We start from the raw sequence: 15,215 nt of genomic DNA on the forward strand, positions 1-15,215 counted from the left end.
AGCGGTTGCCGTCCTCGTCCGTCCACATGTTGCGTGGCGAAATTTAGTCGTGAGGAGCTTTAGAATGTGAGCAATACAACTGATGCCTTCCTCCGGCATATTGGCAATAAGTTCATGATTTTTTTCGGTGAATTTGATTTTCCGGGCTGCCTGATTTTTCGGTCGTTTTCGCGGTCCCTAGAGAGTCCAAAAAATCGGTCGTCGACTGTATATTCAAAGAAGTTGCTCCCTGCAGACTGAGGATAGGACATACATACATCACACACTCGCATCTTTTTAAGGATACACCGGCCTTACAATGCACGAAATGTGGAACCCACATCTCTCTTGTCCACACACTAACCGTGTGCCCGAGATTGGAAGCAGAAAGATGACGGCACTTTCCAGAACTGTACACATTTGAAATACCATTGCACCGTTCTTTATTTTAAAGGGATGACTGCATGTATTTATTGGATAAGGTCTCTTATTCCATGTGACCCCGGCCCCTCTTCATTGCTGAGGAGAAGGCAGAGCTTAACCTTATCTGCCAGATGCCTCGCTCTTCTTGCTCAAGCAAGGACTGTGGTTGAGGTTGCCTGGCTTATTCTTTTATGTGCAACTTTTACCACAATTTTAGGCACTATACACCACTTTAGGCCATTCCACCTCTACTTATACACCATCATAACACACTCTAGATCATGCATATACTCACTCCTCTTAGGCCCTTTGCACCCAGCGTTGATTTTAATATGTGTACAAACTTCACCTAAGGAAAGCCGACCAAAAACCTTGTGTTTGGTGCTCTTTGGCCTTAGGTGCCCTTGCGCTAAAAGAAAAAAAAACAGCATCTTCATCAGTTTACATGGTCCTGTGCTGTGTGTAGTGCTTACAAATAAAGCCCAAAAGTAAGGCCCATTACCTTTTTAGGGGCTCCTTTACCACATCATCATGACATAGTACTGCGGCTGGTGGGAGGGGAGAGTGTCAGTGCCCATCATGACCCACACTTCTGCCAGTGTCGCCACTCAAGATGGTACAGTGGAATCTTGATAAACAGAAATCGTTTAAATGGAATGCCTGCTTAAATGGAACTCCAGCTTCAGGGTTGGTTGGTTTTGTATTAAGGCAGTGTAAAAAAAAAATCTCAGTAATCGGAACCAAAATTTTCCCACCACAGGATAAACAGAACTAGAAACAGAACCAAAACTGCAGCCTGCCGAAATTGCCTGGTTCTAACGCACACTTGACTGCAACGCACGGTCAGTTTTCTTGTTTGAGAAAATAGAAAAGTACAATATGTTCGTGTCTGCTTCCGCATTACTCGTTGCTCTCTTGATGGTTCGTTGCCATCATTGCAGTGCGCGAACCTCAAAGGTAGTATACGTGTAGCAACGTAACTGCAAGGCGAGCAGTCAGAGGCAGGCTAAGGTCAAAGACGATTACACAGTGCACCTTTCACACTTTCCATATTCTCATGCAGCCTGGAAAGTGCCAAACCAAAATGCCAGCGGTCCTTTAGTTTCGGATTCCAGCTTGATGCATTTTCCAGAGGTTACTGAATGTAAAATCACTAACCGGAAATTTTCTCTCATACTGCCTAACGCTAGTCTCGTAAAGTGACCACCAGAGCAAGCGAGCAGATGATGCTCTGCTAGAATTTTTGTCAGTGAAACGAATTTGCATGCATAGTTTTTTTTTTTTCCCAACACGTGGAGCTCCTTGCATCATGGTGGTAAGGGGTACTGATACAGGATGTGTACAGTAAAACCTCAATAATTCGAACTTCAATGGAGTGGAGAAAAACGTCTGAATTATCCGAATGTTTAATTATCAAATGCCCCCCCCCCCCTAAAACTGTGCCAAAAATCGTTTGCGTGAAAGCGAAATTTATTTGGTGGGAACCTGGATGATGCTTATCTCTTTTTAAGAAGAAAACAGTGCGGCAACAGCGATTTCTCACAGTTTCTTCAAATGTTTTAATCCGTGCACGCTATTATCGGGAGTGGCGTAAGCAGAATGGCTCCACAATGGTAAGGGTGTCCGTGGCTTCTTCCAGTGTCCGAAACGGTAGTGTTGGAGCTTCCTCGCATGTGAGGAGGCTTTACCACAAAAAACGGAAAACAGCACGTGACGAGCGCAGAGTTTCAGCGAGCTGGAAGGACGAAAATACCTCATGCACGGAAGCAAGGGAAGCGCGCATTGGCACCGGAGCGGCAAGACGCCTTCAAAACAAAAAAATCAGCAACAGGGCAATTGTCGTACCAAACTGTGTGCAGCTTAGCTGGCTCACTGATGTGCATAGCAGATAACCGCTGCCGCGGGCTAGCTGCACAGCTCTGAAAACGAAACATGGCCGAACTCTCTCTCCCGACCTATCAACGTTAACCTGCCAACAGTCGACACGCCTGCCTTTGCGTGCACATTTCTAGGGGCGTAGGAGACCATGTAACATGCAATTCAGGCCTGTGGACAAATATCTGGACGGTTGCCTGTTGAGCACATCGTATCTCGACATGGCGTCCCTTTGGGGGCCCGTCCGAATTAACCGATGTGAACCCAGCGGCATCCGAATAAACGAGCTTCCGATGCCATAGACTTGCATGGGCATTTGGCAGGACTCTGGCAGCAGTCTGAATTATTCGAATTCCCAAATTAACTTTGGCCGAATTAAGGAAGTTTTACTGTACTACCCTCAGTTCACCCTCCAAATTTTCAGTGGTCATTTTTGTGAAAATAGGCATAATTTTACTTGTAAATATACGCACCTGGGCTTAATGTCAAGATGCCAACTATGCCTACAGGAAAACGTCTCCCAACATGCCAACGTTAAAGCCTAACTGCCATCTTACGATGGCAATGACACTTGTGCTGGTTGCAGCATGGTTTTGGATTTGTATTAGACTAACGCACATGCCGATTCAAGGTTCGGGTTTCATTAAAAAAATGCGTGGTAGAATTGGGTCAGCATGGTTTAGGAGCTCAGTGCCATTATGGTACGCACACTGTTATCTGGTTTCCCTTTTCTGGTACAGGCAGAAGCTTCTTGTAGTGAGAGCAAGGTTCAGAGGTGTTTCTGCGCAACCTATCAAGTATGAGTGACATCATTCAGAAAAAGGCTGTGAGAGCTAAAATAATCAAATGTAAAATCGTTCTAGCTGCTGAAAGTGGTTATTTTCACTTTATTTTACTGGCGGAAGAGCAATTGTACAATTGAAAATTGTTTGCCATTGTTTTATGTCAAGTTTGTGCTGGTAATGTTCCATTCTGTGCATTCTCTCTACAAAGGGAACCTGTTTTCCTGGCTAGCAGTGGCCTCAGTAAGTGGGGGACACAGCGGCACAAGAGGGGGATTGCACATTTAATTGTACCACTCCTGCTGCATGTTCAGAAATAATTCTTTTGAAACAAAAATGCTTGTAAGGTGCTCAGTGATCTCCAAAATATCGCAGTCAACATGAGGAGGTTGGGGGCCCATTAAGAAATATTACTGAATGTCATCTGTGTTATTTTAGTTACTTTACATTGTGTGGCCTCCATATTCAAAGGGAGCTCTTGTGGAACATGGATTTTTTGACGTGAACAGGGTTTTGATGTTTTTTTATTTTAAAGTGACGCTTATTAGGGCAGCAAAGGGCTGTTTTCTGTTTGAAATGCATACTCCCTGTGTTGGCCCAGCAGCTATGGCAATGTGCTGTTTAGTTCTGAGGCGCAGGCTCGAAGCCTGTTCATGATGTATGCATCATGATACAGGTGAAATTTCAAAACACTTGTGCTGAGATTTTGGTGGTGAGGATGGGCTTTCAATCTCCATGGCAGGATTTGTAGTCTCACTAGCACAACACAGTGAGGTCCTGTATTTAGAAAACGTTTGTTCTAAGCAGTGTGCTGATGGGAGGTCTTCCTGTGAATGCCTCTTTGTTGAGTGCTAAAACACGCAGACAAAGCAGAGAAGGAAACGTGGTACGCAAGCTTTACTTTCTTCTCTCCTTTGTCCGTATGTGGTTATTTTTGCACTGCAAGTGTTTGCATGTGTTATCTATTAGCCCGAACCCTCACACTGCTCTGAGGAGGGCTTCTGGAAGTAAGTGGTCTGTGCTTGCAACTAAAGGACTAGATACCTATCTTGCAGGTCGTATGGCGTGGTTATGTGGGAGCTGCTCAATTGTGAGACGCCATACAAGGACGTGGACTCTAACGCCATCATCTGGGGAGTGGGAAACAACAGTCTGCACCTGCCTGTGCCAGCCACCTGTCCAGATGGCTTCCGGCTGCTCATGCGCCAGTGCTGGTGAGTGCATGCACTAATCTCCAACACTGCGAGCCCCTGGGCAAAGTGGCAATGCTGAGAATTGCAATTTTGCTAGTCAGCGGAGCCAGTTTCCAAGCTCCTAGAATGCACCTACATTATACAAATCTGCTGCACCACGGTTTTGCTGTAGAGCAGTGGCAGCATGCACATTGGACATTTTTAGTACAACAGGGTTGGGAGAGGCCCTCAAAAATACTCTTAGTTTTCAAAAAAAAACTTGAGGGGCCCTTGAAACTCCTTAAATTTATGCATACTCCTCAATCTGACCCAGCCTTTGAAGCAAAGCTACACAGCAACTAAAAGCTGAAAAACAAATTCATGGAGATGTTATTGCCGAAAAACTGCGTTCCCTTTAAGGTAAAATAGCCAGCCTCAGTTGCGCATACATCATAGCCCTGCCATGGTGGTAGCTGCTGTGTCATCTGGCAGCCTGAAACAGTGGTGAAGTTTAATGCAAATCAGGATCCGCCTTTTGCGCGAGGAGGTGGGGCCGCCATGCGGGAGCTGCTAGGAAACAAGCTGGACAGCGGCCTTGCTGACAACGCTCTACTGTATAGCTAAAAAAGGAGTTCAATGGAAGACAACCTCAGGTCAAGTAACGAATGCACGTTTTGTGCAAGTATCAGATGAAAATAGCTAAAAAGATCAAGGTCAGAGAAAAGTACAAATCGCCAGGGCTAGAGTTAGTAGCGTTGTAAACAATCTGCATGCAAACAGAGAGATTGGAGCAAGTGCCTGCTTGGGTTGCGTTCTCAATGATGGCATTACAGGAAGATGAACTGCATCGCTGTGCTTTTTTTTTTTGGAAATACAACTACACTAGTTAGACTCGACGCCAGCGTTGTCGGTCGATGGGATGCCAGCAGACTTCCCAGTGATCACACCAGCACTACCGCTGTCTGAATGCCGTTGCATTGTGACAAGAGCTCAGGCCAAAGAACCCAGGGTGGTCCGAAGCAGCCATCACCGTTTTATGTTCCCTCTTTGAAACCCGCCTGCAGCAAACATTTTTCCCAACCCTTATATTTTTATAGAAGGCAGTGCAGTTCTGTGGCAGATATAAGCCTAATCTGTGGAATTCTTTCATGCTGAAATTGTGGAGAGCTTATTCAGCAATTTTCTGCACTGGAAATGGTGCACTGGTTTTGCTTTGTGAATAGTGATTTAATTCGACAGTATTTTACATTACAGCACACGCATGCTGGAAGCGGGAAGCACCGATGTGATGCGAGGTCAGCAGGGTCACTGAGGGCGCGGCTGAGAGCACTCATCAAATTAAAATCAAATATAGGTCGCATCGCAGGATGAGAAGAGATTGAGCTAGAACAGCCAAGCAGGTCTCATAAACTGCACAGGCTCTGAAACACTTTTGAGCAATGCGATCGTATCATTGCTTCTTGTAGTGTTATCACATGGCGAAAGCAGATCTTCTGTTGCTACTTGTTGCTGCAAATGTCAAGACATTGTTCACCTAGCAGAATGCTGCTTGCATGTTGTACCAAGCAAAGACATAGAGTGGCTTTCCTTAACCAACTGTGTAAACAAACATTCACACTATCGCGCTGAAACCCTCATCGCTACCTTCTTGAGGAGAGTGCTACTCTCTATGTAGATATTAACTCATGGAGTATTGTCTTTAAACATTCTTTCAGCTAATTCACGATTTGTTTGCGAAGCAGGTCGTTAAAAAATGGCTAGAAGCAGATACCAACAGCAGCAACTACAGCAAGCACGGAAGCCAGAGCAGCTGTGTCAGCGCAGCTGTGGTTGGAGCCAAGTGAAAGGTGATGGCTATTGGTCAAAGTGACTAGCGGGGCAGCGACATCCCAGACTCCAATTTTGCATCAGCCGCTGCACTGCCGCTGCCACTCACTAGGCTTTGCTTTGCTGAGCAATGAGCGCACATGAGAGCTTTTTCTGCTGCTCAGCTCTTTGCAAATTGTTCAGCGTCAATCACATGGTCACTGCTATGTGCATGTGAAGACTTGGCAGCAGCAACGCCGTTTTGATTGCTTCCCATGCATTTTCTGTGGGAGTGGCACTGAGCATTGCTATCCAAATCATTTCGCCACACGCCGCTAGAGAATTGCACATGCGCAGACGACTTGCATAAAACGCAGATTGTGTTTTAATCATGGTGTTCTGTTCTGAGTGTTGTCATTTATAAGGGAATATCTGTTGTTTCATCTCAACAGGAATGAGTTAACCTCAATAAGTTCCCAGAAATTTGAAGTAAAATAGTAGTAAAGGCCTGTGTGACACTGGTGGCTTGCTTGATGACGGGCGGCTCACAAAGTCGTCAGAGCAAACACCGAGTCATGTTAGCACTGAGGTGGCAGTCAAGATAGTGCCGTATTTTCTCACATAATGCTCGCACTTTTTTCGCGGAAAATGGATGTGGAATTTGTGGGGTTGACTTGGGGAGATAAGTACGTTCTCCCCACTCAATCGCGGCTGACACGGTTCAAAGCCAGCCGCCCGGACCCCACCCCATGGTCGCGTACGCTACCGAGCGCTCGCCGACCACGGCGGGCCTTGCTCTGGGCGAACAAAGGAACGACACATTGGCTGACACAAACAGGCATTTATTGCTACAGAAACAATAACGCCAGCTAGCAACAAGGTACGCTAATGAATCAAGGTCGTCCGACTCACCAGCAAAGTTCCGAGCGAATGTTCGCCCGCGCTAGGGCAAGGGATAAATACTCCGAAGGTCGGACGGGACGAGTACGGGAGCCTGTCTCCCCGTCACTTCCTCGCCCCGGCGGCGAAGAGCGGAGCCGCGAGCGACACGTCCGCCCGCACCGACGATTCCAGCCAAAGCCCCCTATGCCCCCTCTCCCGTGCGCGGGCTTTGGCAGTCTCGCGCGCAGCGATGCTGGCGCCCTCTCCTGCCAGTTAATGTTACTGACAAGGGAATGCGCTCAGCCTCGAGGTGAGACTGCCGCTGCACGGTGCCTCACGGGAAAGCAAACTCAGGGGACTGCAGGGCAGGTGCCCACAAATTAGGGGGTGCGATAATTACGCCGGGAAAATTTTCAAGCCAATGTTTTGGAGTGTAAAAGCAAATTTAAATTGGCAGTGAATTGGGATTCTCAAGCCAGCTATTATAAATATAACCAAAACATTACTTTCAAGCAGAACTTATGCTGTAGTAAAGATACAGGGTGAGATAATCATGAACTACAAAAGCATTTTATTTGCCAAGGCTAGCCGCCGGCAACTTCACCATCACTACATCTCACGTTTTGTGGTATAGCGTCCTGGATAGACAGTAGTCCGTACAGTTATACACTGAGTCCGTGTCGACACTGCCATTGCTGGTTGCTGCTTCATCTGCTCCTTCAGCTTCTTCCTAGGCTTCTCTTGATGGTTCGTCCTCACCCCACACCAAGTGGCCTTCACTCGCATCCAGGGCGTTAGGAATTCTTATCTTGAAGCTTCTCATGTCCATTTCTGCAACAATCATGCCCCATGCCTTCGATACCCAGCTGCACAGCAGCTCCACAGACGGTCGGTCTCTTGATTTTGCCGCCCGGCTACAGAGCATGTTAGCCTTCGGCCATCGATTCTGCATACAGCCTCCGAACGTTATTCTTAAATGGCTTGTTCAAAGACGTGTCCAGAGGCTGTAGCATTCACATGAGGCCAGCTGGTATCACTGCTAGGTCCGTGTGCAATTCTCTCAACATTGTGCAAACAGACTGCAGAAGTTGACTGTGAAAGCTATCAATGAGGAGCAATGGAAAAGAAAGTGCTCCCGGTTGCCAACCCCACAGAGTCTTGATCCAGCCAATAATTAGCTCCGCAGTTATCCAGCCTTTCTCATGCACCTGCACGTTTACACCAGAAGGGGGGGAGGGGGGGTAGCTTTTCTTTTGGGATGCTTAAAAATCGCATAAGGGGGCAGCTTCTGCCTGTCCGTCGTTCCATCTAGCATCACCTTGCATCTTTGCCTTTCAGCGCCTGTCGTCCGAATGTAGACAGTCTGTGCGCCTGTCTGCTCCACTGTCGTGCTGCTTGGCATATCAAAATTAAGCGCCATTTGGTCCGTGTTCCCGATCTGCGAGAGCAAGAATTTTTTTTCCTGCCGAATCTTTATTATGAAACTATGCAAGTCCGCGACTTTGTCTTCATAGGCTGTGGGTAGCCACTGGCAAAGCGTTGTCCGCCTCCTGAGACACAATCCATTGTGCCACATGAATCACTTGGCCCACCCATTACCTGCTGGGAAATCTTGCACCAAGATGCCCTCCTTCCTTGCAATTACGCGCGCCTGGTTCCGTATCAGTTCTGTTGACACAGCGCACCCATCCACCTATAGAGCCTTGGTGTAGTCTAGGAGTAACGTTTCAACGCCAGGAAACTCTCCCCTCTTCGGACCACGTAAGGCCTGGCGCATCTTATTTGTTGTCTTGAGCTGGTCGTGATGCTGTCTCCAGTACTGAACATAAAACTCATTGACACTGATGTATGAACTGATGGTGCGATTGCAATGCTCAAACACGTACTCGACAGCATTTAGCTTGAAAGCAACTGCATAGCTTGCGTACCGCCCCATGGCAAAGCAGCACCAAGAGCATGGTGAAAAAAGTAACAAGTGCAGAACAGTGCCAACGAGGCCAGTGAGAAACTTTGCAAAATGGCGGAACGGCGGAACTGGCAAAACGTTTGCTTCTCTGTATGACCATGGACACGAGAGCAGATCTAGAAGGCAGGCAGGCAGGTAGGTCACCTAGCAATTAATGCCTAGCGTGCTCAATATCTTCGAATTAACTGCCAATTTTCTTCCCATTTCTCAACTACTCTCTTGACCTTTGCCACCCACCCTCTAGTCCAGGGGTTCTCAAACCGGGTTCCGCGGGCAGCTTTTGTGGGTTCCGCGAGCACTCACACTGGCCTGCCCCCCCTTTCCAGCACACTTCTAGCGGGCGTGCACGAAGCAAACTCAGTACCTGGTTTGTTAAAACTCATTTCAGACCTTAGCTCTTTCTCAGTTTCGTGCCGTCAGCGTCTGTGCCATCCGCTACGCAGACCTTGAAAGCACGCCAAGATGCTGAGCACCAGTAATGGCACTGTGTGTTCATGTTTCAACGGGAGCACAGGTGGCGGTGGCTTGTCAGGCGAAATTGGCAGCGTGCCAAGACACTGCTGCGCCAAGGTGCACTAGTGCACGTACGTTTCGAATGCCGGCAAGGTGCTGCACAAAGGGCATGGTGCACAAGGCGACGTATGTTATATGCATTTGTGCGCATGGGAACTGAAAGTGGGCCGCACCGCCAAGTTAGCCAAGCCCAGCCAAAACAAAAAGAAAGCATGCGCGTCTCATTGGGCGCCTTTGCGGGCAATTTGACGGCATCGGCGGCACTGCAGGGCGGAGTTTTGCCGCCGGCGAGCTCATTTGCGCCACAAAAGCAGTATCAGTCGAAATTAGGGGTGGGTGGGACGCTAACGCTGCACTGATGCCGGAGCGGTGAGCGGCAGGTAGCTAATGAAAGCCGGACAAGGCGTCACGTGATTCTGTGCGCAGCCCAGCCAGACGAGTGTGCGTGTGCGGGGGAACTTTACTAGTTTTTTTTTTGCGTTTTTGCCTTGTGGTTGAAGGTCTGAGCACGAGCGAGACATGGAAATTGATTAAAAAATGATAGCTGAAAGCTAAAAAAAAATAAATACCATATTTACTCATGTAAATTGTGCCCGCACATAATTTGGTCAGTCCCAAATTTTTACCTGGATTAAAAAAAAAAACTTACTCGCGTATTTTGCGCTCACTGCTGCGCCAGCCCACCTGCATGTACATGGGTGCCTGCAAGGCACGTTTGGGAAGAATGGCGCGGCCAAGTCGCTGTGTGCTGTTGCGTAAGGTGTGAGTGGCGTGGGCACGAATTGTGCACCGTTTAGCCGGCTCGCTAGCACTGGTGGTCGCTTTTCCGGACGAACAGTTGCAGGCGTGCCTGAATCTGAAACTAGTGAACTGTTTGCTGTTCAGTTTTCCGCTAGTCAGCCGGGTCGCACGCGATCGCATAGTTTTATACGGCTGTTATCTCCTTTACCTCCTACTGCTGGCCTTGTGATTGCATCATTGCTGGCTTATTACTTTAAGCTGCGCACGCGTCATCATGCCATCCCGTGGGGAACTACGTAACGTGCGGCGGGACGGGATGCGTCTTATATTTGGAGTCAACTTTTTGTTGGCCAGTGGGGGTTGCGAGATAGGGGGTCTACATGTAGGCGGCAATATACTGTATGCGTTATAACCTTTGTAGAGTTTTTAGGACATGTTCAGAAAATTTTCGCGTAATTTGCACACCCCCTTTTGGAAAGCCCTAATTTAAAGAAAAATAATGTCCAAATTGCGAGAGTAAACACGGTACTTACAAAAGTGGATGAAACGGCAAGAACAAAGACATATGGTCTATTCACAGGCAACATCGGCCAATTATGATGCTTGTGACGACCGATTGTCATGGGCAGGAGGGGGATTCCTTGGCACATGTTGAAGGCTGTTGGGGTTCCTTCAGGCAAAAAGTTTGAGGACCCCTGCTGTAGTCGTCTCTTGTTTCTACCTTTTGAAAATTAAACATGTTCTGGCTATTCCAAAACCCTAGTGCTTTGCGGATTTCTGCGGCAGCATCATGCACTAAGGGTTAGAGTCTTACACTGCATAAGAATATGTTCCCTATCTTGCATGCAGCAGAGCAAATGTCATTTGTGGTGTTAAATTTTTTGCGGCAACATTTCTTCCTCAAGCATCCATCCCTAGCCTCAAAAAGTAAACCATTCCCTTCCCTTTGGAATTGTCAAAAAAGTTTTCCCTTTTAATTAGGGGTGTGTGAATATTCGATATTTCAAATACAAATTGAATATATTGATATTCGGATCATATTCTTATTCGAGAAAATATTAGAAAATTCTCGATTATTCAAAAAAATTTCTAATACTCACCAGTGATCATATACTGCGCTGGCTTACATAAATTTTACCATGGAAAACCACGATATCTGCGCAAATTATCTGACGATAGAGTTTAAAATGTCAGGAAAACAATACAAATGCGTCCTCTTTGCTTTCTTCTTCGGTGTTTGTCATGTGGACCTATCGCATTCGGATGCTTCTAGGCTTGGCCTACTGCAAAATTCCGTAAGCGGGCTTTCCCACATATGACCCCTGATACAAACAAGACGGCCGACCACCCGTTTTGAACAATCACAATGGGAAAGTGCACTGTTTTTTCTGTTATCCTGCTCTAATGTGTTGCATACTTAATGCCCACACCCATGGCGTTCATCTTGTTGCCTTGCCAACTCTCATGCGGTGAGCTACGCCGTCTGGTTTTGGTCAACTGCAATGCGCGGGACAGCCCACTTGTGGAACTTAGCTTGAGGCTCCCGAAGGGGCGAGTCGAGATGTCACACAGCAGCGCAAGTGACGGTGTGAAAACTCCGCGAATGGCGCACTGTAACCCACGCAGCTCTTATATGCGCTTAATGGCATGCATGACGACGATGGGAGGGCTCCTATCGCTAGCCATAAAATAGCCTGCCTGTATAGTTCTGGTTTCTGAGCTTCGCCGCTAACGCACAGTGACGGCAGCGGTTGGCCGTTCCACGCCGCTTTCAAGCGCCAACTGGTGCATCGCTGGTCACTTTTCCTTTTTAAAAGGAGAATCGCCGTTCTGACGCCAATGTGCATTCTCTTTGCTTACGTCTGTGTTGTTCTTCCAGCACGCTGAAGCTGCTCACTCGTCACGGGCTTTTTGGTGTTTCTGTGATGAATCCTCCTCATAGGGCTTCACGCCATTTTCGCATTTTCAACATTTCTTTTCTTTTTTCAGGGGCGCAGGGAATTTCACATAAATGGACCTTCGGATAATCCGGGCATTTCTTCCAGTTCCTTGAAATCAAAATTAATAAGGTTTTACTGGTCATCATGTTATCTTTAGTAGCTGGTCATGTGTAATTTTATGGATTTATTTTGTATGACCGCATTAGAGGTTGCATACGGTTGGCCTGTTTAATAGTACACATTTCTGTGCACATCATGTTTTATTATGGGGTGCTGAGTCAGACTAGGTTTGTTTGTTTCAATTGCAAAGACCTACACCATCTTGAAAAGTAAGAGCAACAACATTTGCCTGTTTCTTGTTTTCTGAAATATTTTTTTTTCTCAACAGATATTCGATAATCGAAGGCATTTTTTCTTCATATTTGTATTTAAAAATTTCAATATTCGCACACCCCTACTTTTAATCTTAGAATTAGCTGTCCTATAGAGCTCCAACGTTGGCTTATCCAGTATTTTCTTCTGCCAGTGAGTGTTTTCTGAGCATCGTTGTTTCAAGGTTGTCTTACTATCAATTTCTTCCCTTTGACATTTGTATTTATTACCAAGCCATCTAGTCCTTCACCTTCATGTAGTATCGATACTGCATCGGTATAAGTAGCTGAAAATTATTGCCACTCATTGTTTCTTATTCATATTCCTCAACCGTTCTTCGTACTGCACCTTACTTGTTGTCCCACGTGCTACGAATTTTGACCACCCCATACCACTTTGAACTGTTTCATTACTAAAGTTTCCATGTGCCCCCAAGGCAAGCCTTCTGACTGTCCTCTGCTTTATCTCAAGTGCTTAATTTGTGGCAGATCCAAGGCACACCACAGCTTTTGCACCTTTCCGGATTCCAAGAATAACTTTATATTTGTTATATCCCCAGAGCGTGCAATTCTTCATGACACCTGCGTTTCTTTTTGCTTTCTTAATAATTTCTGCCTTTGGTCTTGCACGTAGTCTCTGCCATCATTTATCCAGGTACTAAGATACTTGTACGCCAGGCTTATCATTATAAACCATGACTCCCAATTTTTCAGGGCTAATCTCAGTCTCGGCCTCTTTTCCGCAAATTTCTGCCAGTCTTGAAGGCCTCTCGTGCCATCTGCTAGAAGAATGAATTCATCGCATATATTAATCCTAGTCTGCGACTTGTCTCCAGTTGGGTCCTTCGCTGCCACGACACAGTAAATAAACCCTTATCCGCTCATTTCTATCTTTCGTTCAATCTACCTGATGTAGAGATAAATAGGAGGGGCGGTAAAGGACATCCTTGCCCAAGTCCCTTTTTAACTGCAACTCTCTCTGCGCTTTCCATTTCCTACAATTTCGCAACTACGTTGTTCTCCTTGTAAATTTCTTTTAATGAACAGATTGTTTCATAGCCCACACCTTCTTTCAAAATTTGCCATAACAGTGTGAGGTTTACATTGTCGTAAAACAGTGTGAGGTTTACATTGTCGTAAGCCCCTTTGATGTCTAAAAACACCATCCACAGTGGTCGTTCTTCGCTTGCAGCAATTTCGATGCATTGGGTTACTGGGAACAAGTTTTCGTCCTTTCTGAATCCATTCTGCAGTTCTCCCAAAACCCTCTTCTGTCCAACCTTGTAGTTGTTTCTTGATGACTTGCATTTATTCGATAAAATATACCTATGTCAACCGTTACATGCCTATAGGACTTAATGCGATCTGTTTGAAAATTGAAAATTGGTTTTTGAGGAAAGGAAATGACGCAGTAACTGTCTCACATATCTCGCATATCTTGGTGGACACCCCCAACCACATTGCAAGGGAAGGGATAAAGGAGGGGGTGAAAAATAAAGGAAGAAAGAGGTGCCTTAGTGAATTTCCACCACTTGAAGATCTTTAACGCGCACTGAAGTACACTGCATCGAAACATGGCCACTGTGGTCTGGTTCCCACCCCCTTTGCATTTGTATATCATACTCATTATACTATTTCATCAGCTTTCTGGGATTTCATTAATTCTCAATATGTCACTTAATACGTCTCTCATTCTTTCTTTCTTACAGCAACAGGGGACCCTTTGCAAAGGGACCCTTTGCACACAGGGAGCAGAGCACACTAACACTGCCTGGTGGCGCGCCCAACCGGGCAAACTAGTTTCAGTAGCGTTTGGAACATGGCGCTTGTTACCACAAGCAGTCGGCTCTCGCGGCAGTAATTTTTGGGGTGCGATGATTATGTGGAGAAAAAAAATTAAAACTTTTGATAGCCAGTGTGGAGGGGGTGTGAGCGTTACGCAAGTAAATACAGTAAATGTGCATATTTGAAATTATGTAATTGTGACCGCTGCCTATTGACGTACTCACCACGAAAATCACTTCACCTCTTGCACCTTTCACCTTTTGCGTTGCAGACACAAGAAATTGAAACATGATGTGCGAAGTCATTAGCACCCACATCAAAATTGAACAAGTATTTGTGAGCATCAGTAAGATTGGAGGAGTGTCCTTTGCTCGAGGTGCGCTGGGCAGCCATTGTCGTCCTGCAGCATTCACTTGCTCTTTGTTCAGGAGCCCCAAGCCACGGAACCGTCCCTCTTTCCGGCACATCCTGATGCACCTGGACATAGCAGCTGTAGAGATCCTCAGCACACCCAAGGAGAGCTACTTTGCAGCACAAGCTGGATGGAAGGAGGAGATTCGACGATACATGCAAAGCATCAAGCAGGACAGCCAGCATGGGCCACAGGGTGAGCAGGAGCTCATCCGGCGGCGCCGTGAGGAGCTGCGCCATGCCCAGGACATCCGGCTGCATTACGAGCGTAAACTAGAGCGCACCAACAACCTCTACATGGAGTTCACCGCCTGTCTGCTGCAGCTGGAGCAGCGGGAGCGCGAGATTATTCGGTCAGTCCACCCTTCTTGTGGTCCTTTTCTCGGATGGTCTGCTAACAGCTGGTCTGTCACTGCAGGCGCGAGCAGAGCCTTGAGATGGGTCCTGGCTACCGCCCCTACAAGAAGCGCATTGTGCGGCCCCTCATAAAGGCTCAGGAACGGTTTGGCAAAAAACGAAGCTACCGGCTCCCCACCGACCCTCCCAGGTACAGCCAGCTCTCCAGTGCT

General features: G+C 46.8%; 1 protein-coding gene across 2 annotated transcripts in view; it reads left to right on the forward strand.

Moving 5' to 3' along the window:
- The window catches only part of LOC144112497 (mitogen-activated protein kinase kinase kinase 13-like), a 74,814-nt gene that overhangs the window by 37,174 nt on the left and 22,425 nt on the right, over window positions 1-15,215 (forward strand). For both annotated transcript variants that reach the window (XM_077645324.1, XM_077645327.1), the window contains exons 7-9: window positions 4,115-4,273; window positions 14,664-14,999; window positions 15,065-15,193. In XM_077645324.1, the coding sequence (XP_077501450.1) occupies window positions 4,115-4,273; window positions 14,664-14,999; window positions 15,065-15,193 (624 nt within the window). The remainder of the gene's footprint in view (window positions 1-4,114; window positions 4,274-14,663; window positions 15,000-15,064; window positions 15,194-15,215) is intronic.

Source organism: Amblyomma americanum, chromosome 1, assembly GCF_052857255.1.
Source record: "Amblyomma americanum isolate KBUSLIRL-KWMA chromosome 1, ASM5285725v1, whole genome shotgun sequence".
NCBI lineage: Eukaryota > Metazoa > Arthropoda > Arachnida > Ixodida > Ixodidae > Amblyomma > Amblyomma americanum.